We start from the raw sequence: 23,591 nt of genomic DNA on the forward strand, positions 1-23,591 counted from the left end.
GCGGGAGTGCGATAAGATGGAGAGTGGGCACGTGAAAGTTAGATAAGCGATCCGAGTATCCTGGATTGATTGATTGATTGATTAATGATTCATGACTCATGCATGATTCAGTTTGTTTGCGATGCAAGTCTCGCTCAGCTTTCACACAATCCAGCCTGTACAGCTCAATTCTTCCCACCTGAGTATTCTTGAATGCTCACCTGGGTGGTGAATGGCAGGTGGTTTGTAAGAGGTGGGCAGCTGTTCTAGGCTGTGTCATCTTCCAAGCCGTCTGCCGCGTCGTTCTGCACATTTGTGTGACCAGTTCGCAGCTCAAAAGACCCTCATGGCTCGTTGTGTGACTATCTGCAGTGATAGGTCGACTGGGTCAGTTCCTGCATGTCGAGTATGCATGTTTCGGATGCTTCGGGAGAGTTTGGGTGCATCCATCTACAGTGTACATACAGAATATCATCTGCACATGCACCCCATACATGTCTAATCACGCACCATTCCGATCGCTCCAGACCGGCGCCGCGTTCAGATGACAGATGACCCCTCACCACCACCACCATTTCGTCCACCACCACTACTACTACCACCACCACTACTACTACCACCACCACTACTACTACCACCACCACCACCATCCCACGCACACGCAGCCATACACAGTCCATGATCACGCGAAGCTGTCAAATACTCATATGCCTGTCCAATACCAGCCACCCCATGATACGCCCTGCTTGTTGCTCAACAGGGTTCACCGCCTCGTGCCGTAAAGGGTGTGCTGCTACTCTCCTGTACCATGCGACCCAGGGTCCAGTGCCTGTTTTGTGTCTTTTTCCTATATTTCTGCATAGTCACTCACCACAACAACTCCACTTAGTATTCTTCTTGTTTCCTTGTTTTATGAGCGTGAACTTCCCCTTCATCTCGATCTCCTTCTTATCTGCCGATCTTGTGTATGCAATCGTCGTTGCCGTCTCGCACGCACGAACGAACGCACAAACGCAGGTACACACGCAGGGCACACCATTAGGTCTCAGGTGAACGATCGGTCGCGTCTGAGTGATCGCCGCCTCCCGTGCACCCCTTCAATGAGGTACACCCACGCGCGGCTCTGCTGAGTCCGCGTATGCTCCGGTCACCGCTATATATTTGCGCGTGAGGAACGTTCTGCTGCGACTACATATTGCTCCCTGCCGCCACCAGATTGGCCCCCTTCTACCTCCCAAGTTCTCTTTGCACCATCAAGCGTCCTTCGCTTCATACTGCCTCGACTTATCGACCGGCCTTGAGTCGGATCACCAGAGTAGTCGTCAGGCCTGTGTACTGTACTGTCGTTATCTCGCCCAACCTCCCCCCATGTTCTGACTTCCGCCTTGTACCTTGTCAGACATACCCATTCCCCCTCGGACTTCAGCAGTGATGCCTTCGTTCGTCAATCACACCCGGGGCTATACCTGGCCACCCTCAGTACACCTCCTCGACTCTTCCGATGTCGCCACTCATCTCGAGTCCGTGGCAGAAGAGCTACCAGACATCAACGAGGATCCCTTCGCCCACTTCATCAGCCCCGTCACCGAAGAAGACGACCCCTACGACGAAGAGTACGACTTCAACGCCGGCATCACAGTCGTCGAGCAGCCGCCAAACAAGGTCAAGTCGCAAAAGTTCCGCACCACTGTCGCCAAGAAGTGGGCGCAGTACGTCGCGCTGCACCATACCCATATCCACAGGATATACCACGGACCGACACTCAGTCAGATCGCAACAATCGACGAGCTGCTGCAAGAACCCCCCGAGCTGACGGACGACGAGGCCGTCCCGTACAAGGTCGAGGTTCGTGCTCCTCGAGAGCCCACTCGCGGTCGCGCCCAGGATCTCCTCTTACCAAGGCCTCGCTTCAGCAGAGGCCGACGATACAGCCGCACATCGTCAGGTCGTCGGCACTCGTGGCGCGAGCCGAGCCCAGACCTATTCACTGTCATGGAGGAGTCGGAGGGACAATCGATGCGGGAGACTGATGATGGCGCGAGCCGGAGGTCGGAGCGGAACGTCACTGTGGTCGAGAAGTCGAGGCTGTGATAGAGTCCCCATGGAGAGAGCATACTGGAAACAGAAAGACTGCTACATATCGGAGTTTTTTTTTTCACGGGATGCATAGGAATGGTGTCAGGCGTTTGTTTCTCGGATTGATATATTTTTTTGGGAAGGGGAGCATGATATTGGCGTTATACACGGGTCTTTCTGTTCGGCATTGGGGATTTCCTTGCTGTTTCGCATCGGCTTCATCTTCTTCTGGACGGACATAGGAACAATATGTCAAGTGAGTGGGTAGGAGGATTCGACAAAACATATCCGGAACGGTGGTCTCCTATCAGTTGTTGGTATCGCGGAGGATTCTTGTCCGCGGCATGGTATATTAGCGCCATTGCATCGCGATGTTTCGATCAGGAACACTTTAATAATATACACTTCTTTCTTTTGTAGTTGTGGTCGTTTCGCAAACGTGCGGTGCATCGAGTAGTACGTCACAGGTTTCGTGGTCGGTGCTAGCCTTAGCGTTCCTCTCGCAACGGCGCACGGACCAGTAAACAACTGTCGTCACCAGCCACTCCAACCTCCTCGTCCTGCCACATCATTTCACCATAATAATTCTATCTACAGACTTAGCACGCTTTCTCACTTGTAAGAAACACCTTTTCAACCATTCTGGGACTTTTTACGCCATCATTGACCTTTGTATTAGTCTCGCACGCGCTCGCTGTCAGAGGACTAAAGAAAGCCGTCTTGCTATCAGTATACGAAGCTACATTCCGCCAACGACCGTTTCTGAGGTCGAGGTAGACTCATTTTACAGCTGAGCTCCGGCTCCAGCGACGCTTACGCCTCACACAACTGCGACAATCGTTACATCCACATCATGGCGCCTCTAACAACGTCAACCATTGCCGACGTCTACGATGGCCTCTCGCCCATGGCCGTCCATGCTTTGCATCGGAGAGCTGAAGAGGTCATTCAACATGGTCAAGGCGCTGCGCCTCCACGCTCCTTCAACAACCAAGGCTTCCTAGCTCTGTTCGCTATCATAGGCGGTGGCATGGTCATAGCAGCCATCTGGTTCTTCTTCTGGGCCAAGAACGGCGGGTTCAAGTTCCAGGAAGGAGACTGGGAAGAGTACAAGTCGACTGTGCTGCGACGCAAGGGTCCGGATGGCAGGACTCTGAGTAACGCGACGAAGAGCACCAAGCTCGGCGGTGGCAGTGTTGTCCACGGCGGCGGAGACTATGGCCAGAGCGAATACACCGAGTCGTCCGGATACACGGAAAAGAGCGAGATGAGGGAGCCCGACCGCGGTCACGGCATTCGAGGTGGCGGAGGACAGCACTCCAGTCGTTACAGCAACCGCAAGCCGCGAGACCCTGAGCTGGCAGAGTACCGCCACGAGAAGCCTGCGCGTGTGGGAGGCCTGAACCGCCAGAACGACGGCGTACACTTTGATTACTCCAACACCGGCTCCGATCTGTCACAGACTCCGCTCGTCAAAGGCAAAGACAAGGACAGCAGCAAGACCCGCGCCCAGAAAGAAAAGGAACGCAAGGCAAACGCAAAGGCCGCCCAGAAACACCTCAAAGCCGCCCAGAAGGAAGCCGCCGCGCAAGAGAAGAAGGCCAAGGCCGAGGCCAAAGCCGCCGAGAAGAGGCAAGCACAGAAGAAGAAGGACGCCGCCAAAGACAAAGACAACAAGCCTCCAAAGCCCTCGTCGTCCGGCCAAGCCTCGAGCTCGAAACCTCGCGCCCCGCCGACCGAGTACACCTACGACGACACCGCCACCGTATACACGAGCCCCTACACCGACTACGTGCCTCCTTCGCAGCCGTCGTCGACGTCGCAGGGCTCGCAACCATCGCAGCGCAGCCAGCCATCCTCCTACTACGACTCATACCGCCCGCACAACACCACCCGCTCGACAAACACCCCTCCCCGCACCCACTCCCAGTCGCCCCGCAAGCCTCGCCGCGTCTTCTCCGAGCGCGACTGGGCTACCGGGGTCAGCTCAGACTCCGGCACCAAGGCCTACCCGCACTACATTCCTGGGCTGAGCTCGGCAGGCAGTGTCGCGGTCGAGGACAGCGTCAGCCAAGCGGGCGCCCGTAGGGAGAGAGATCGCCGTGGCGGCGGAAATGGGTATCGACGCGGCGGTGGACGGAGGGATAGTCTGGATGGTGATGACTAGGGGGAGGGATGTTGGTTGGTGTGTGTGGATGGATGGAGAATGGAGAATGGAGGATGGAGGAATGAAGGAATGAAGCGCGGCATTTGAGCTTTTTACTGTAGATTAACAGGATGGATGGATGGATGGATGGATGGGAAACATGATGATTGGGTGTTCTGGTTCTTTGACGACTATGAGCGATTGTTTCGGTCGGGGAACGGGCGTTATTGCTTTGTCTGCGTGCGGAGCTGGGTTGGCAGGATGACGACGGGATGGGCACATCCACCTGCTGGTCGAGACGACATGACACACACTGTATGTATGTAGAACAAAACATGAATGAAAGGAAGAAAGCACAAATGCAATGCAATGTCAGCTAGCCAGCCAGACTGGATAGGATGTGCCTGCTCGTTCGTGCATGCATAATACGTGAAGACTCACTCACTTCTTGCCCCTGTCCCGGGAGGTCTCTTCCGAATTGTTTGTTTTGTTTGTTTGTTTGTTTGTTTGTTTGTTTGTTTGTTTCATTGCGACAAGCAAGCAAGCTACGGTCTCTTGGATCTCCTCCGTGTTGATCTTGCGGGCAGAGAGGGCGAGCGACCGAGGTCTTCAATGTCTGGGACAGCTGTAGTGGTGTGAGGAGGAATGTCTTCGAGCTTGACGCGTGCCTCTCCGTCTTCTTCTTTCTCTTTCTTCTCTTTCTTCTCTTTCTTCTCTTTCTTCTCCCTCTTCTCCCTCTTCTCCTTTTTCTCCAGCTCACCAACCCCATAATCATCATCCCCATCCCAATCCCCATCCCCATCCTCCCCCTTCCCCCCCATCCCACTCCTCCCCCCACCAACCGCCCCCGGACAAAGCCCCTCGACCGCAAGCCTACAAACCCCACACCTCCTCCCCACCGGCAAACAAACCGACTGCCCAAACCCCACAAGCAAATTATTAACATCATGCCACAGCCCCCTCGGCAACCAAGCCTGCAGCTTCTTCCTCGTCTCCTCTGGTGTCTTCGTGACATGCCAGCCCCACAGATTCGTGATGCGGTGGACATGCACATCCACGCCGATGCCCTCGTCGCGGCCCCAGCAGGCGGACATGGCTAGATAGGCCATTTTGGGGCCGACGCCGGGGAGGGACATGAGGGCGGGGATGGAGTCGGGGATGTCGGATGCGAAGCGGGTTTTGAGGAGAGTGGCGGTGGATTTGATGTGGGTTGTTTTGGTGTTGTGGAAGCCTACTTTGTTGATGTAGGTGTGCAGGGTGGGGGCGGGGAGGGAGAGGATTGTTTCGAGGGTGAAGCCCTGTGTTTTGGGTGTGTGTTAGTGTTGGGGAGTGTTTGGTGTGCTGGTGGAGAGGTTGGAGCTGTTTGTTTTGAAGGGGGGAGAGGAGGGGGACAGGACGTACACCGGGCATGTTCTTCTGCATATTCCAGATCGTCGGCGCCGTAACGGTGTCTTTGGTCTGCGACGAGAGCATGAGCGCGATGAGCGTTTGGAAGCGGCGGTTGCGCGGGTCGGGCTCGTTGTTTGCAACCATTTCGCAGCCCATGGTGTCGACGGGCGCGGGGGTCTTGTTGCGCATCTCGCGCGTGAGTGTGTACATGCGTTCCCAGTTTGGGGGCGGGTCGATGGGCTCGTGTTCGGGGGCTGCTGGCTTTTGTTTCTTGGTTTTCGGGTTCGTCGTCTTGGGTGCTGCTGGTTGTCTGCGCGGTTTCTTTGGGCGGATGGTCTTGGTGAGGGTGGGTTCGGTGGTCGATGTAGTAGTAGTCGATGTAGTCGTCGCCTCAGCGCAAGTAGTATCACTTGTACCAGACGAGTATACACCACCACCGCGTTTGCGCTTCCGTCCAGCAGTCCCCATCTTAGACCCAACCTCCTCCTTCTCACTCTCCGCCTCACTCTCAAAATCAGACGGCACCGACGACAGTTCCGACTCCGACTCAGACACCACCTCACTCTTCACAACCCCAACTCCAACTTTTTCTATTGCTCCATTTGCACGGGCTCGCTGTGGCCTGGACCGACTTGATCTTGACAGCGCAGTCAAGAGATGAGACGTCTCCTTTGAGATCCGGGAGGTCTTCATGGTGCCTGGTTAGGCGGTGTTTGAGTGGTGGTGATGTTGAACGTGGTTCAATTGATTGATTGATTGATTGATTGATGGATGGATTTTTGGCTCTCCTTGCTCAGAGCTCAGGGTTGACCTCTGCACGGACCATCTATGGAGGTAGGGTAGCTTGACGTCTGAGCGTCAGGGCAGGGCATCTTAGGTACGCTAGTGAGACGCGGCGCGGCAGGTTCCCCACGCGTTTTAGCGTGATTTGATTATCGATATGAGATGAGATGTCGGACATTGCCCCGCATCACTACTGTAAACGATTGCTCTGCACGCACGAGACAGTTTCTGCACATCGGAGTTGCTGGCGGCGCAGAATAAATCTCCTGCAACAAATTACGTGCATAGCAGAGTAGTCCACATGTGTGAAAAAGCTTATATACTCTCCCACGAAGCGCGTCCCACGTATGACGAAAGACACTAGGTCTAACTAAGATTTTTGTGAACCACTCCATCTATCTCTATTCCTACTTCCATCTCTGCCTCGCACGTACGTACACCTAACAACCACAAGACAACAACAACAACAACACCCACAACACAACACAATGCCACCACCACCACCGCCCTCAATCCCCGCCTTCGCAGCCGCCCAACTCTCCCTCCTCGACGCCGAGCTCAAGGCCGAAACGGCCGAGACCAGCCTCCTAGTCTCGCAATCCTCCCCCACCACTCTCCAACGCGCAGGCCTCGCAGTCCTAAACCTCCAAGTCGCGTCGCAGCGCACCGGCTTCGGCGGCAAGACAGTCGTCGAACTCGAACTTGACGCCGCGGTGGGCGGGGGAGATATCCCGGAGCATGGGCTGCGCACGGGAGACATCGTGGCGGTGCAGGAGCAGCCTGCGGGCAGTGCCAGGAAGACTGAGAAGACGGAGTTGAGGAAGAGAGGGGTGGAGGGGGTGGTGCTGAAGGTGACGAGTGGGGTTATTGGGGTTGCGCTGGATAAGGATGAGGCGGATGTGCCTTTGGGGAAGCTATGGCTGTATGGTTGTTGTGGGCATTATGGGTAGAGTGACTGTGTGGCTGACGGGTTTTGTAGGATTAAGCTGGCCAACGATGTCACGTATAGGAGGTGAGCTGTCCTTGGAGTGTGCCGGCTTGATATGGAGAATCTGACAGCAGTAGGATGAACCAGACGATGAAGACGCTGCAGGATATGAAAGAGTCGGAACAGTCGCCTTTCATCCAAGTCCTGTTCGGTCAGGGCACACCGTCACCCGTGGACGTCGAGCTCGACAGATTGAGTCTCAAGGACGACGAGTGGATCGATCCATCCCTAAACGACTCCCAGAAAGACGCAATCAGGTTCGCCCTGGCAGCAAAAGAAGTAGCGCTGATCCACGGCCCGCCCGGAACAGGCAAGACACACACGCTGATCGAGCTGATTCTGCAAATGCTCAAGCGGAACCAGCGCGTGCTCGTCTGCGGCCCGTCCAACATCTCGGTCGACAACATCGTCGACCGCCTCGCGCCACACAAACAGCCCATCGTGCGGCTCGGCCACCCAGCAAGACTGCTCCCCTCCGTCCTCAACCACTCCCTCGAGATCCTGACCAAGACATCCGACGCCGCCGGCATCGTGCAGGACGTCCGGAGAGAGCTCGATGCCAAACAGGCCAGCATCCGCAAGACCAGAAGCGGCAAGGAGCGACGGGCCATCTACGGCGAGATGAAGGAGCTGCGCAAGGAGTACCGGGAGCGAGAGCGCGGCTGCGTGGCCGAGCTGATCCGCGGCAGCAGGGTTGTTCTCGCGACGCTGCACGGGGCAGGCGGCTTCCACCTGAAGAACGAAAGGTTTGACTGCGTCGTCATCGACGAGGCCAGCCAGGCGCTCGAGGCACAATGCTGGATTCCGCTGCTGTCGGCCAGCAAAGCGGTGCTGGCAGGTGATCACCTCCAGCTACCGCCGACGATCAAATCGCTGAATTCCAAGGTCAGGGGCAGTAGTACGAGCAGTAGTAGTAATAACAGCAAGGGCACGAGGATGAGTCTGGAAACGACACTATTCGATCGGCTGTTGGCGCTGCATGGGGCGTCGATCAAGCGGATGCTGACGACGCAGTACCGGATGCACGAGAAGATTATGAGATTCCCATCCGCGGAGCTGTACGAGGACAAGCTGACAGCCGCGGCGGCGGTGAAAGAGAGACTGCTCCGGGAGCTGGGGTATGGGGTGCAGGACAGCGACGAGACGCGCGAGGCACTGGTGTTTTGGGACACGCAAGGAGGGGACTTTCCGGAGCGCAGCGAGGATGACAACAACAACAACGGCGATGCAGCAGGTAAGACGACGACGACGACAGGTAATAAGATGGGGATGGGGCTGCGCGAGAGCAAAAGCAACGAGGCAGAGGCGGGGTTGGTCAAGACGCATGTCCACCGACTGGTCGCGGCAGGCGTGAAAGCAGAGGATATTGCAGTGATTACGCCGTACAATGCACAGGTGAGTCTAGCAGTAGTAGTTAATTAGCAGAAGCGATGTGTGTCTGTGTCTGTGGAGGAGAGCGAGCAAGCAAGCAATGAAGAGCGAGTCAGTTAATGAAGAAACAAACGGCAGCTCTCGATTCTCTCGCAGCTGCTCAAGGAAGCATTCCCCGGCATCGAGCTCGGCAGCGTGGACGGATTCCAGGGCCGGGAGAAGGAAGCGGTGATAGTCAGCCTCGTGCGGTCGAACGCGGAGCACGAGGTGGGATTCCTGGGCGAGCGACGGCGGCTGAACGGTATGTCGTTGTTGTTCTTGTTGTTGTTTTTATTTTTATCAACATGCAGGCAAGATAGAGAGACTGACAGGTGCAGTGGCCATGACGAGGCCGAAGCGACATCTGGCAATCATAGGAGATTCCGAGACAGTTGGCCGGTGAGTAGTGGGCAGTCCAATACGATCCCCTGTGCATCTTGCAAGCAAAAGGCTGACGGGTTGTTGGCAAACGCACTAAAAACAGGGGCAGCGAGTTTCTCAACAAGTGGATGTTGTTCCTGGAAGAGCAGGCGGACCTGCGATACGCGACGATGGAGGACGTGTTTGACGAGGGGACGGCGGCGATGGCAGCAGCCGCCAAGGACGCGCAATGATGATTACAGATGACAGTAGCAATTGGAGGCGTGGATGGGAGTTTGGTAGTGCAGGTACCAGTGCCAGTGCCAGTGCCAGTGCCAGACTGCTAGTGCCAGTACCAGGTACGAAGAGTAGAGTAGAGTAGTAGGTAGTATAAGCCATCAAGCCTCGCAGACGGCACGCGCGCCAGAGCAGCAAGCAGCAAGCTAACGGGTAAGGGGGGTCTTTGGGGGTCTTAAGGGGGGGGGGCCAGATAGTAGACAATCGATAGTAGCAGTAATAATTAGTGCCTTAGCAGCAATAGCAGCAACAGCAGCAATAGCATCCTGTGGCTGCTGCAAGCGTCGTCGCACAAACACGCGAGAACGACATGCCCCAGTACCTAGCCTGAAACCGCATTGAGATATGAAACCATGGCAGAAACAGAGCAGGGCAGACAGACAGACAGACAGACGTATATTCGCGCGTTGCTGAGCGGATACACGTGTAGAAGTGTGAGAAGCCACACGTTTCTAATTATCGTGGGCATGAAATACTCCATCCATACAGTTTCATTAATTACTGACTGCTGCCAAGTAACTAACTATCCAGGGCAGTTTTGTACCAAGCCAGCAAGCTACCAAGCAAGCGAGGGCGGAAGAAAGGGAAGGAAGGAGAAGGGGAGGGAGGGGGCAGAAGAAGGACAGAAGGGACAGAATGGGATTGTTGACGCGGAGATTGGTCGGGGCGGTCCCGGGGCTAGTTGAAGCGGCAGTAGGAGGAGCAGCAGTAGCAGCTATCGATTGCGTTTTGTTCGGCCGGCCGGTGCATGCCATGCCTCCATAGCTACTGTAGTGGACTAGTTAGAATGGCATGCCATTGATGCACGTCTTGTTTCGCTGGGGGTGTGTATGTATGTATGAGAGAGTGTGGATGGTTGTCAAAGGGTCTGGTGATGGGATGCAGCAGCTACAGCACCAGACAGGACAGGACAGGACAGGACGTGTTGTATTGTTTCATGTCCAGTAGATGGAGTAGCAGGTTCGTGGAGTGCAGTGGAGTGGACTGGCTGCTTGACCGTTGATGGGCAAGGGAGAGAGAGTTGTGCAGGCAGGTAAAGGTCTGCTGGCGTGGTGCATGCATGCAGGCTGGCAGGTAGCAGGTAGGTAGGCTGGTGGGCAGGCAGTTTTATGGAAGAGGGGGAGGGGCAGCAGCTAGAGGAACCAGCAAGGGGACTACTGGGCAGTTGGCCGCCACGCAGCCAGCTAACCTTGCGCTTGTTCCTGGCTTGTTGGCTGCCTTTTTGCCTTTTTGCCTACCAACCGCTCTTCGACTGCCCGTCCGTCCCTGTTCCTGCTGCTGATGATGACGATGCTGCTGCTGATCTGATGTCCTGCAACTGTGCCGCATCCACGCATTCACTGATCATCATCCTCAACCTCCACACATCTGGACAACGCACACCACACACCCGTCCATCTCAACCCACATCAGATCCTCACGATTGGCTCCCGTCCTCTCCTGCTGACACACCTTCCTTCGTCGTCCAGGGTCGCTGTGCCGTGGATTGGCGGCCTTGCTCGCTTCCTCGCTCCCTCGCTAACTGGCTGACTGGCTGACTGACAAGGGGGGAGGGAGGGGAGGGGGGCCGAGATGCAGGTATGTAGTACTACTCCATGTACTTGCCCTGGCTCTGAAACAAACCTCCCCAGCAAATCCCCCTCCCTCTCTTCCTTCTTCTCTCCTTCCTCCGCCCATCCTCCTCACTTCTTTTCGTCGCTCCATGCTACTAATCCTGTATGGAGCACGGGATTAAGTAGAGCTGGTCGGGGCTTTTCTTTTTGTTACGGCAGTCCTGGGAGTGGGTATTAGGTAGGTAAGGATATATATCCAGGTATTTATAGAGCGGAGCGCTGGCTTGGTATTTATATATTATTTTTATTACCCTGCCTGACTGACACTTGAGACACAACTGGTGGGGTAGCTTGGAGACGGTGACAGCCTGTCGACGACGACCTGCCTACTACATACTAATTACTTACTGCCTTTCGCTGGAGACCTGTGGGCTTGATATACGTAGATACTGCCATCTATTGCTCTCAACGCTGCCGTCGCTCAATGCATGCATACCATACTTGCACTTAATTACTTGCCTCCCGTCCCGTTAGAAACCAGCTCTATACAATAATGTGGAGTAGAAATAGTGCCTGGTCCCCCCCCTACCTAGTCCCTCAGTAGTCCCCCCCTCAAGCGCACCAGCAGCTCCACACCAAAAGAAGGGCAAAACACCAATTCTTCCAATCCAACCTATCCTCATTCCTCTCCTAGTCCTCCAGAAACAGCAATTCAATTTCTACTTTGATTTGTTGTTCTTGCACTATCATCACTTATCTTTCCACCCCCGGCCCCCCCTCCCCCTCCCTTGGCCCGCCTCCAGTCTAGAGCGATCAGCCGCACGCGCTCTTTGGGGAAAACTTGGAATGTCGAATCTCCTCCCCCCCCCCGGTTCCTTTGTCTGACCTGCATCTGACTTGTCTGTCCATGCTCCGTCCCGCTTCACTCACACTCATTCATTCACTCATTCATTCATTCATAATAATTTAGTCTTGCTGCTGCACGCTGCACCCAGCTTCCAGGCCCGCTTCTCGTTCTGTCACTGCGACCTTTTTATATTATCATCTTCATCTTCGTCCGAAGCCTGTTCTTTGTTTTCTCTCCTCTTGCTTTGACTCTCTTGTCTGTCTATCCATCACTTCTGCACTCTCCTTGATTACCCTCTTCACTTTCTGCCGCCTGCGCTTTCGTCAATTGTTGTACAGCATCCTGTACACACGTTCCCTGTGTCTCTCTCACTCTGAGCAAGCCACCACCTGCCTAGATCATGGAATGCTTCAACATACGCTACCTTGCCATTGCCTAGCTGCAACTTTGCGGGTAGTAGTACTCGTCCTTTTCTCGACATAAATCCAGCTCCTCCACTGCTGCCGCCGCCATGTCTCGGACACAGGAACTCCTCGTCCCGACCCCCGCCACACAGCCTCGTCTGGAACGCTCGAGCTGGAAGGTTGAAGCAATACGACGTGGTAAGCTGAAGATCAGCGGTCCACTGCCCGTCAATGAACAGGACGACGATGTGTTCCAACCCACCAAACCGCTTCTGGATCCGCCGTCCGCCCACCAAGCACCTCCCGAATCCACCCTTCCTCCAAAGAATGCAGACGCCCTGGGTATATACAGTCAGTCGGATTTTGAAGGGGGGCGTACGCATGTACCTGATGCTGGCATGCAAGCTCGAGATCCTCAGCCCAACCCTGCTGCGCCAGAGCTACCCTCCTTCGCCGAGACCCATAGGCATACACTGTCTGATATCACCGAATCACACAGAAGGCCGTCTCCCAGTGTCGTTCGCTCTACCACCGATAGTCCTGCCGAGCAGCTGCCAGCCAAAGCAAGGCGCCAGAGTGGCCTGAAGAATGTCTTCAAACGCATGTTCAGCCGCAGAGGGAAACGTGAAAGCAGAAAGGACATTGCTTCCTCGCCGCGGCACGGCTATTCTCAAAGTGTAAGCTCACACAAGACTCTCTTTTCCGTCTTTTGTGTGTGTGTTTGTGTGTACCTGGCTAACCGGCATGTGTGATACAGGACCCGGGAGCTTTGGCGCTCGCGTCCAAGAAAGCCTCAAACGTGTACCAGACTGCACAACCTTCCCAATCCACGCTCGAGCAACCACAGACAATACCAGCCACGGCTGAAACTCGTGCTCTGGCGCCCGTGCAGGAAGTCCTGATCCTCACTCCTCAGCGCTCTCACCTGCCATTCCCCATGAACGTCAATGCGCCCGATGAGACAACCCCACTCTCCGAAGCCGCCGAGTTTGACGAGAAGACTCCTGAACTGAAGAAGCGGAGGGCTACCTTGCCCAGTGTGGTGACAAACTCTGCCGAAGTCTCAGCGCTAGCTGCCGTCTGGAGTCAATCGGGCACAAAGGTCACGGCTGCAGAGGAACAGGCCTTGAAAAGTCCCTCGCACTCGCAGATTGGGATCGCCTTGTCGAGTCCGAATCAGGCTCTGCGTGTCCACCGCAAGTCGCAAAGTGCAGGCGCTTTGCGTGATCTGGCTCGTCGCCACAACGAGCCATTGCTAGCCCCCAATAATAAGACATCCAGAGCGCCCATGCGAAGACGGAGTGCTGAGATCCGGTATTGGCGAGAAAGTGTGGGAGCACGGTCCTTCAGCGTTTATAGTGACCTCGCCCCGCGAGAAGACATTGACGATTCTGTTGTTGACGACGACAAGGAGATTGAAGTCTACGAGGGTGCTGCGGCTGCTGATAACCCGGTTGAGCAGAAAGCACGAGCCATGGGTCCTTCACACATCCTGGCCTTTAACTTTGGAGATCTGGCCGAGGCCACCCCGACCGCAGCACCGGCACATTCGTCTGAGAATGTTGTTGACAGTCGATCTCAGCGATCCGTCTCTGCTCGATCCGAGCCAACCCAACAGTATGCTGCCCCTCGCAGCAAACCACAGACTGTCATCATCGCCGACGCCCCAAAAGAAAAACGCTCCTCACGCCAGCGCAGCAGCTCCACCGTCCGCGAGAACTTCTCTCGCCCGTCCTCTGTCCGTGAAGCCTCCTCCGCGGCTGCTGCCCATGCCCAGGCTCAGAAATCCTTTCCCCCTACAGCAGCCTCAACACCTCTACCTTCCCGTACCCCTCGCACCGCCGCTGCTCAGCATGATGAGAAAACTGCCGGTCACGTGCCCACCACAGTCCGGCCGTCTGAACCATCCGCCCACGACCCGGATTTCCCCTCTCCAGCAACCCAGTTCCACGCCATCTACACCATCCTTCGCCACGAACGCTCCGCGCGGAAAGTGCTAGAGAAGCAAATCCTCGCACTAAACCGTGAAGTCTCCGACCTCCGCGCCCTGACCCTCAAAATGTCCCGCAACAACGGCGGCGGCGCAGGCACATATCCGACTCCCAGCCCGGACTTGGCAAATCACAGTGCCGACGCGTCATCCTTTCGGCGCGAGGCCGAAGACGAGTTCCGGCATGAAGACGAGGGTCTCGGCCAATCGCTCGGATACGACCACCTGGCCGCGTGGCAGGACGGCTTCGCGCCCAACGACCGCCGCCGCGAAACCGCCATCTCGCGCTTCAGCAAGTTTGACACGGAAGACGAGGCCGAAGACGCATCGTCCCGGGCCGACGACGAGGAGGGAGCGGAGGAGGAGGAGGAGGAGGAGGAGGAGGAGGCCAACGCCGATGCTGACGATGACGACAATGATGACGACGACGACGACGACAACGACAATGACGCGCTCGCAAAACTCCACCGCGCATCGGCCCAAACGCACACCACACACGAGTCCGAAGGCCTAGTCATGAAATCCGCGCCTGCTCGCAAGCGCACGCCGCCAACCACCAACTCTACCAAGGCTGGCAGTGTGAGCGTGAGCCAGAACTCGTCGGCGCATAGCACGAACGTGGGCAGTCCGGACGTGTGGGAGACGCCGCTTGAAGAGGCGGTGGCGTACGGCTTTGGCTTTGGGCATGAGGATGGTAGTAGCGGGAATGGCAATGCCGGGCATGCAGCGTCGCGTGTCGTCAGTCCTGGCCGCTCCGGTGCTGGGGATGAGGATATGTTTTGAGCGGTCGAGGCGGAGATGGTGACCAAGACGAAGAAGACTAAGAACAAGCAGAATATGGAACAGAAGAAGAGACAGAAGCACGAGAAGGTGCACGACGAGAAAGTGAATGAGAATTGGGAATAAGATTTGATGATGATGCCCATTTGGCTGGTTTCTTGGGAACAGGGGGTTTTTTGTCTACATGTGTAGTGTGTATGTGTACGTGTGTACGTGTGTGTGTGTATGTTTTTTGGAGAGGCGGCGGCAGCGGCAGCAAAGGCAAAGCAAGGCAAAGCAAGCAAAGCTTTCGAAGAAACGCATAGCATATTATCTATATATATTCTGTATGATACCCCCAATCCACCCCCCCCCACCTTTTTTTTTAATCTTTATTCGGCAAAGCTCCAGAAACAGAAAAACAATCCCACTATTTATTTATTTTGGAATTGTCTTGGTTGATTTCTTCGTCTTCGTTTTTCGTTTTCATATATCGTATGGATCTACATCTTGTAACGACGACGATGATGTTGGTGATGGTGTTGGTGTTGATCTTAATCTTGTATTCCTGTATATTCCATATCGATATATATATACATATAATGCCATCCCGACTCGTCAAAGGATTACACTTGTTCAGGCTACATCGCCACACTCAATGAAACAGCTCAGCAACAGCGAAAGAGAGAGAGAGAGAGAGAGAGAGAGAGAGAGAGCAGCATTAACGATGACGACGAAAATACATAGGACTTGGAACTAAAGACAACCCCATCACTACCATCACCACCACCACCACCACCACACTCTCTTATCCATCTCTGACCATCGAACCATTGAACCATTGAACAACAAAGGGAAAAAGAACATGCCGAATAGCAGACTGTGCCTAACATGCCCGGATTAACCCACACGACCCACAACATTACATCCTCCAACCTTCTGCCCCTGATTACCCCATCTTCAGCCCCTCCCGGTCCCCCTGCCCCTGATAAGGATACATGCTGAGATACACACCGCTATCCATTCATACCTAATATTTGACTCCCCCATCATCCCCATCACCCCCATCATCATCAAAGAAACGCCACGCTGTCATCGTCAATCACCTCCCCACTCTTCCGCTGTCTCAGAAACATATCCGCCAGACGGTGTCCTGGCGTCGCAGAGCTGCCATGACTCCTGACGCTTGCCGTGTCGTCAAGGCCAATCTCGCTAAACTTGCTGACCATCGGGCTGTTCTCGACTCTCTTCAACGGCGAAGGTGTCTTGGCATGCTGGTACGGCCCTTCGATTATCATACGGAGCGTATCCCCTTCAAACTGTGGACTGCATCCCGCCTGCTTGCGGATCATCTTATTGCGCAACAGGTCGGGACTGCTATACTGTGCGTGCATTTCCAAGGCTGACTTGGCCTTGGAAATACGTCGCCCAAGCTTGCGAGCTCGTGCCGGTGAGGGCGTGGCGGGTGTGACTGGTGTATTGGGGATTGCCGTCGCAGACTGGGTATCATGGCCCGACGACATACAGCCCCCAACACTGCGAGGACTCCTTGCCGCCAGGCGAGAGATGCGAGGAAATGGACTGACAGAACGCTTGACAGGCGCATTTTCCTTGGTCAACTCTGTGGTCGAGGCACTGATGGACTCCGGCGTGACGGCACTGGGTGACTTCTTTCGGACGCTGCGAAGCGTTGCAACGCTCTGGCTACTTCCTCGTCTGCTAGTCTCGATCATAGGGAACCGGTCATTCATACGACTACTTATGCGACTACCTGGCCTGCTCTCCAGCCTGGGTCGAGCCAGTCTCGGCATGCAGCTGGGAGCAACGCTGGTCACTGATTGCTCGTCGTCCTCAGATATTTGCGTGCGTTCACGGCGGTGACCTTGCTGTTTCAGATCTAGTTCATTGATTGCAAGCTCTGCACTGGCTAACTGCTCAAGCTCAGCAACTTCCTTCGAAAGCCAGGCTTTCCAGTCTCTGCTCGACCTCGCAGAATGGCTAACCCGTTTCCCCGTTGGTGTTGGTGTCCCAATGGTCCAGCATGAGACAGGATGGCTCGTAATTATGACTGCACTCCCAGCACCTTCCTTGGGCACTGCATATGGTAGGTTTGTGACGCTGTCCATGTTTACGAAGGAGTGTTGCGAGTTAGTATGCTGTGAATATATGCTCGGAGAAACACAACGGGCCGGAGTCCTGCTCTTCGGTAACACAATCCCATCAGCTATGGAATCGTCATAGGTAACGTGAGTAGCTTTGGGAGTCCCGAAATCATCCCCATCTCCGTCAATAGAAACCGCCCTGCAGTCTTCGGTCGGTTCCTGACCACGGTCTAAAAAAGAATTGGATGAAGCCATCAAAACCTTCTCATTACTGGCTCGTTCCAGGCTGCGATGTCCATCGTCCAAGGGTGACTTCCAACGATGGCTGGCTCTTTCTGCACGAGCGGCTCGTTGCTCAGCACTCGGAGGATTCGCACGCTGGCTTCGTTGCAGTCGACCGACCGATGAAGAATTCCGATGCGACTGTGCATACAGAGAGCAACCATCTGCTGGTTTTGTCGGGAACTCATCTCCTGAAGATTCCTCTCTCACGTCGGTGAGATCGAACGGCGGGACACTTATTCTACCTCGGACGCTCGAAGCCCGGCTGAGTGACACAGGTTCATCTGGACTCACGGTTCTGATCGTCATCCTGTTTGCTTCGTTCCTGCCGGATTCCATGGATCTGCGGTGTTGCTGCGATGGAAGAGAGTCCAAAGCAGACGTCACAGGATTGCCATCTTTATCGAATTCAAGCTTCGACACTTCAAGCACTTCAATCTCTTTGCGAGCCATTTCTTTCATCAATGCAGAGTATACGCGCCGCGGCTCGACTGGATATGGTCGCTTATAAGACGACGAATCGTCTTCTAGCTCACTTTCGAGTACACTCCTTGCAAGCAGTGTCGTCGGCCGAGTTGGCACTGGCATCGCAATGCTAGGTCGACTCACTTCATGTATGATCGATAATCGCTTAGGATCATTCAATGCCGCATGCCCGGCCGTTGAATCGGTCCAGCTCGTCACTCTCGACTTTGATCGTGACGAGGATGTACCTTCGCTGCTACCACTTCCCTGCCGCATTGCTAGATGCGGGAATGATGGATCTCTAGGCACAGGCGGAGTTCCAGGCCGACTAGGATGCAGACTAGATCTACTGCTCCTACTCCCGTCACCAAGAACATTGGATGTATCGTCGGTCGTCTTCGAGTTGTAGTAGTAGTTTCGCGAAGCACCGACTTGTTGAGCCGGCATTTCTTGCTGAGTGATGGTCGGCGTTCTTCGGAATACCTTCATGATCTTGTCCTTGAAATTGCCCGAGAGTGATCTCGACTTTTTGTGCTGTAGAGGCTGCGATTGGACTATCTCCTGTCCAGGAGTCGTCGCAGTTGATCTGACACTATTAAAGGACACACTGCCAGCTTCTGTACGCGACGACTTTCGAGAACTAATGCTCTGAAGTTTCTTGAATGGAGTGAAGATTCCGGATGAGCGATCTCGTCCTGCAGACCTCGCGCCATCAAGCTGATACCGTTGTGTCGCCGAGTATGGTCTACTTTGGACTGGGATCACACTGTGAGATGGAAATGGTGGTAAGGCTGTCAGCTTCTGCGGAGTATCGTTGGCCAGGGTCGGATCGATGAGGGTCATGGAGCATGTGTCTTCATTGTTGTCCGTGGTCTGACGACTGCTGGCATAAAACATTGATCGTGCTTTCCGCAGGCCTGTCCGTACAGGTTCTGAAGCGATGCTCCGAGTCGGCGTCGCTAGCGATGTCAGACTCATCTTGCCTCGCAAGTTTGGCCCACTGGCTGATGGTACGTGGCTCATTATCTGTGGCGGAAGCCCTCCGGACATTAGGTTGCCGTTGCTTGTTGAACTTTGAACAGTATTACGTCGAGCAAGATGGGCTCTTGGATGTTCTTCAAGAGAGTACCGAAGTGTTGATCCCCGTTTAGCAAGATGACTCCCTTCTGATCTTCGGCTTATGTTGCTCATCGTACGTGGCAGAGCAGTGCTTGCGGTTGTAGTCGTCAGCCTAGTTGGTGTGACGCCTGCGTGGGCTCGTTCGTACGCAGTGGTAGCGGCGAGAAGAGCTTGCTGCTGTGCTACCCAGGGGTTGACATGATCTGGAATATTAGAACGCTGGTTGGGGTTTACCGTCGATACCGACTTCGACCTGCGAAGACGATTGGCGTTCTCGGGAAAGCTCGCAAGCATCTCCTCTGATGGTAAAAAGCGTTGAGTACGAAAGGACTTGATCTAATTGATACAGTATCCAATTGAGACAGAAACTATGCGGTGAGCATGAGGAACAAACGTAACCCTGATGGGTAAAGTGACAAGAAAAAGTCTGTTGAAGAGAGAAGGAAAAACGGCTGCTGTTGACGAGAGACATAAGCAGATACATGGCGTCCAAAGTAGTAACTACCTAAAGAAGATACACTGAGTTACTCTACTCCTTCTCAATGCGTCCTGGTCTGAAACGCAAGTCCTCTGACTAGACTTGTAGCTTCGTAGTGGAGATCATCAAGTGAATTCGACTTCAGATGTAATGGATCTCGGAAAGGGTCGCAGATCACTCATCGCTGTGAGCGATCTCGATTCACTTCCGCTCTGCTACCACTCAACTTGATGACATACGCTAGCCAATTGTTGAAACTTCCGTGCAATTCACTAGGACAAGCGGTGTATAATCGAGTGACGATGGAACATTTGCGAGCTCGAATACAAAAACTCCCAACATCCGGATCTTGTTCCATCTGGGCAATTCAGCCATCGCAATCTTTACACTAGAAGCTCAACCGCAATACCGTGTTGTGATATTTTGGTGATGAATCCAACGGCGAGCCAAACAGCAGGTTTTCCTGCGAACAATGCCATTGGGGCTACTTCTAGCAGAGCACGCAATGGAGTCGATGCACTTGAGAGACCGGAATCCTCGCCAATCGCAGCCGCAGAAAAGGCCGAGGATAAATTCGTCCTTCAGGCGAAGTCTGACGAGACGGTCAAATCCAGAGCAGGGTTCTCGCATTCGGGAGCGGCGCTTCCTCCTATGATACCTGTTGAGTTAGCCACCGACGACACAAAGGTAGTCGTCGAACTTTCATCAGACGAAGATGCAAATGTACACTCCAGCCCAAGTAAGAAGCGACGTACAGCTTCTGGAGATGTGCGATATCACGAGCAGCGCATCAGCACAAGACGCCAAGGACTTGCTACCTCAACCAACAAGTCCCGAGGACGTGGGCGTCGTTCTGATGCCTCATCCACCACAGACGCTAGCATGAGCACTCGCGATTCGCTTCCTCTAGAGCCAACAACACCTCAGAAACGACGTCGTCGTGCAGCCGTATCAAGAACCACCAGCAGCTTCGATGATGAGGATGAGGAATATGATCCGTTGTCTGAACCTAAAACACCACCAAGTATGGGCTTACGCGAGAGACGCACACCCACTCCGCGAAGTGCTAAGGCCACGGCACAAGCGAGGATGGCTTATCTCGCCAAACTGAGTCCAATGAGATACACAGCAACGTTGCTTGCTGGCCTGAATGGATTCACTGATTGTACGGAGGAGGAGGTCGACCGTATCACAGAAGCTTTGGACGAAGTGGGATACGAGATCTAAGCAGCGCAGGCAGAGATGGGTATCGGAAGGCAACTCGAGAAGATATATTACGGTGTTGATACACAGTTGGCTCATATGATGAGGAAAGTGTACGGCGATTTTAGGTCAGAATCTTTGCTTACGGCGATATGGAGTGGGAGATGTGGTATTTGCACGTTGATCTGTACCCAGTGTTGCCTGGAAGATGTATGAGCATCATCGTGTCGACTACAGAGCGTATGTAGCTGATCATGCTCAAACATGTAGGGCTTAAGTGGACTATTATTAGCTGGTGTGTGCACGATGCAGTACCTATGAGACGTGGTGTATGGTGAAAGGATTATCAAATGCACACCATTAAGCATCATTGCTGGAAGAGATATATCATACCTGTGACAAGGATTAGGTATCTGGTTTCCTCCGGTGAGATATAGTCAACCAGCCTTGTATTGTACTATGTTCATCCAGATGGATCCATGTGCTACAGACTTTGCCGTCCTGTCTGCGTTCCTTCAGCTTCTCCTGTGGCAGTTTCCACTCATCCTTCCATGAATTTGAACTCTTGTGACTTCTATCTTGGCCAGTCTCAGACTGCCTCAGAGTGCATGATACAAGTTGCATATAATAGTATCTAGACAATGTGTTTCGCCTAGGACGTGGGCACGTTCGGCGCTGGATTGAATTGACGCGTTTCCTCATGGATCTTAGTTAGCGCCCGCTCCGCGCCCGCGGTACGTTGCAATCCGCAAACCCTCCTCACCAACAGCCCGCTTAAGTTCCTTTCCTGTCATCTGCTATGGACCGGCTAGTCTCAGAAGTGAGTGGATATGGGATACACTGTGATGCTGCGATCGCCAAATGATAAGGATAGGACTCATTGCCGCCGCCATATTTCGCTCAAACTCTAGCGCATTTCACCGCCAACCTCGGCGGCAATATAAATCCACTCGCAATCCCCTTTCATCCATTCGATATGGCCTCGTGTCAAGCAAAACGAAACACCTGGAAAAGTGGGCGGCAATGCTTGATGCCAGAATGCGAAGGTGAGTAGTTATACCCACCGGTTGTGGACTGCGACTGATCGTTAATAAAAGAGAAAACACGCCCACGACTATCTCCTTATAGTACCACACGCCTTCGCCGTCAGACTCACACTATATAAGAATAGCGAACCAAAGCACACGCCTCCCTCCCCAATTAGCAAAAGTCCTGGCAAAGAGGCATGTCATTGCTATTATCTTGCCGTGCAATAAAGCTAACTTGAGTCAAGCTCCTGCATAACAAAGGTTGGAAACGAGAACGATCGCATTCAAAAAGCCAAAGAAAAGGGTACGGCCTAAGGAGCTACAACAATCTCAAGCCACTGGCTGAAGATGGGAACATTTTCAAGGCGACTTACTGATCTGGAAAGGAGGGATCCACGTAGATGAGGACTCTGTTTACCGTGGAGTTCCTCCTTCCCTTCACCTACCACGGTCTCCTGTCTGATGCAGTTTCCGTACCCCTAACCCCCCGCAGGAGATTTTTAAGGAGCTAATATATCCCAAATCAATTGCCTTATTCCTCCCATGCCACCGACAGGAAGTGCTCACTACTAGGGAGATGCGGGAGGGTACGAGGGATACCCACTCTTGCTTAGTGAGGAAGCTACTGGGTATCTATTACTAGGACGTTGACGGAGGCGGACGTTCGACCTTCTGTATCTCTAGCAACGAGAAGCGCCAGAAAGCGCCATTGTTCTCAGTATCGAGAGCAGCAGCACGACGGAACGGAAGATGTTATCTTTGTTCCAGTGCTTTGAAGCCCTGAAGAGCTTATGCCCAATCTGCAACTTGTTTGTTGCTTCCAGTCGCCAATAATACCCTCTGGAATTTGATGGACAACGGCTTAGATGACTACCAGCCCGTGATAACGTGTACGATGTTCTAACGCGTGCATCGTACCGATTCAGTCTTGCTTGGGAATGTTGTAGGCTCAACTCTCAGTCTCTCTCTTTCTCCCCAAGAATACTAACCTATTCTGGTATGTGTGCGTGTCACTGTGTATCTCACAGTAGCGTAAGCTGTACCACGGGGCACAATTGCAAAGACATGGTCGGTAAGCTAGTAACAAGATATATAATCTAACATTGTTCATGGCTACTGAACTGCCTCGGCGTGAGCAATGCGAGCAATGTGGAAATGTAGAAAATGAAAGTAGCTCTCTTTCAGCCAGGCCAGACCAGGCCAGGCCGACGGTTAGTAGCGGGCCGTTTGCACGGAGAGCCCGGAGAGGACGAACTACCTAGGTAGGGTATTACTAGTACAGTAGGAGTATTATTAGTAAATAAAGAGATGCAAGGGAGTCAACAAGTGCGTGTCAAGCTAAAGATTCAATTCCTTCGAAAGCGGGCCGCTAATTACCCCGCTATCAGTAAGACAGCGACGACGAGACGCGCTCAGTCGCATTGATTGGCTGCTTGTGTCGTGTCAAAACATGCTGGAATGATAACCGACGGCTTTCTTCCCTGTTTCCTCTTCCCTGCATCTTTGGGCTTGGGGGCCTTGGGAGTTCTCAGGTGCAGACTTACCCTTGTTCTAGTGGCTTTCTGGAATTCTGGGCCTGTCACGCTCTCGACTTTGGTCGCATGTGTGTTCACTTGACCAAGAAGACGTGATGATAGCGAGAGGAGGGAAGAAAGAGAAGAATGGAAAGACGCGATACGCAAAGACCCAGTCGGTACCAGCTATATCATGCCTATGTACGACCTGTGTGAAAGGCTGCTATGTGTGTGTGTGTGTCAAATCATTGCTGATATCTATCCATCGCCTAGTCGTCGTTCAGGCTCACCGTCACGACGGCCGAGTCTAGCTAGGTAGGCCCCCCTCCCACTTGGACCTTTGTTTGGCCGGTAGAGCGCATTTGTACACATATACAGCATGTAATTATTAGTGGGTAGCCATGGGTATGGTCATTCAT

General features: G+C 53.8%; 7 protein-coding genes across 7 annotated transcripts; 5 read left to right on the forward strand and 2 right to left on the reverse strand.

The window, feature by feature from the left end:
- Nucleotides 1-553: 553 nt before the first annotated feature.
- EJ05DRAFT_333367 (uncharacterized protein) lies at nt 554-1,221 on the forward strand. The gene has a single exon (XM_033740863.1). The coding sequence runs from the start codon at nt 658-660 to the stop codon at nt 1,030-1,032; it is 375 nt and encodes a 124-aa protein (XP_033601567.1). The 5' UTR covers nt 554-657; the 3' UTR covers nt 1,033-1,221.
- Nucleotides 1,222-2,102, forward strand: EJ05DRAFT_333368 (uncharacterized protein). Its single transcript, XM_033740864.1, has one exon. It carries the CDS (start codon nt 1,411-1,413, stop codon nt 2,068-2,070), a length of 660 nt encoding a protein of 219 aa, XP_033601568.1. The 5' UTR covers nt 1,222-1,410; the 3' UTR covers nt 2,071-2,102.
- A 529-nt stretch (nt 2,103-2,631) lies between these two features.
- On the forward strand, nt 2,632-4,584 carry EJ05DRAFT_475347 (uncharacterized protein). Its single transcript, XM_033743776.1, has 2 exons — nt 2,632-2,673; nt 2,735-4,584. The coding sequence occupies exon 2, from the start codon at nt 2,909-2,911 to the stop codon at nt 4,220-4,222; it is 1,314 nt and encodes a 437-aa protein (XP_033601569.1). The 5' UTR covers nt 2,632-2,673; nt 2,735-2,908; the 3' UTR covers nt 4,223-4,584.
- A 162-nt stretch (nt 4,585-4,746) lies between these two features.
- Nucleotides 4,747-6,058, reverse strand: EJ05DRAFT_437686 (DNA glycosylase; the record flags this gene model as incomplete). Its single annotated transcript, XM_033741800.1, has 2 exons — nt 4,747-5,499; nt 5,603-6,058. The coding sequence occupies 2 exons, from the start codon at nt 6,056-6,058 to the stop codon at nt 4,747-4,749; spliced, it is 1,209 nt and encodes a 402-aa protein (XP_033601570.1).
- A 533-nt stretch (nt 6,059-6,591) lies between these two features.
- EJ05DRAFT_537466 (DNA helicase) lies at nt 6,592-9,575 on the forward strand. The gene is made up of 6 exons (XM_033749388.1): nt 6,592-7,295; nt 7,353-7,385; nt 7,433-8,756; nt 8,871-9,033; nt 9,110-9,170; nt 9,256-9,575. Exons 1-6 carry the CDS (start codon nt 6,862-6,864, stop codon nt 9,383-9,385), a joined length of 2,145 nt encoding a protein of 714 aa, XP_033601571.1. The 5' UTR covers nt 6,592-6,861; the 3' UTR covers nt 9,386-9,575.
- Nucleotides 9,576-12,718: 3,143 nt separating this feature from the next.
- EJ05DRAFT_333479 (uncharacterized protein) lies at nt 12,719-15,096 on the forward strand. The gene is made up of 2 exons (XM_033740865.1): nt 12,719-12,834; nt 13,103-15,096. Exons 1-2 carry the CDS (start codon nt 12,821-12,823, stop codon nt 15,003-15,005), a joined length of 1,917 nt encoding a protein of 638 aa, XP_033601572.1. The 5' UTR covers nt 12,719-12,820; the 3' UTR covers nt 15,006-15,096.
- A 958-nt stretch (nt 15,097-16,054) lies between these two features.
- Nucleotides 16,055-19,243, reverse strand: EJ05DRAFT_485191 (uncharacterized protein; the record flags this gene model as incomplete). Its single annotated transcript, XM_033745421.1, has 1 exon — nt 16,055-19,243. One exon carries the CDS (start codon nt 19,241-19,243, stop codon nt 16,055-16,057), a length of 3,189 nt encoding a protein of 1,062 aa, XP_033601573.1.
- Nucleotides 19,244-23,591: the final 4,348 nt, after the last annotated feature.

Source organism: Pseudovirgaria hyperparasitica (genome assembly GCF_010093815.1).
Source record: "Pseudovirgaria hyperparasitica strain CBS 121739 unplaced genomic scaffold EJ05scaffold_6, whole genome shotgun sequence".
Classification (NCBI taxonomy): Eukaryota; Fungi; Ascomycota; class Dothideomycetes; order Acrospermales; family Acrospermaceae; genus Pseudovirgaria; species Pseudovirgaria hyperparasitica.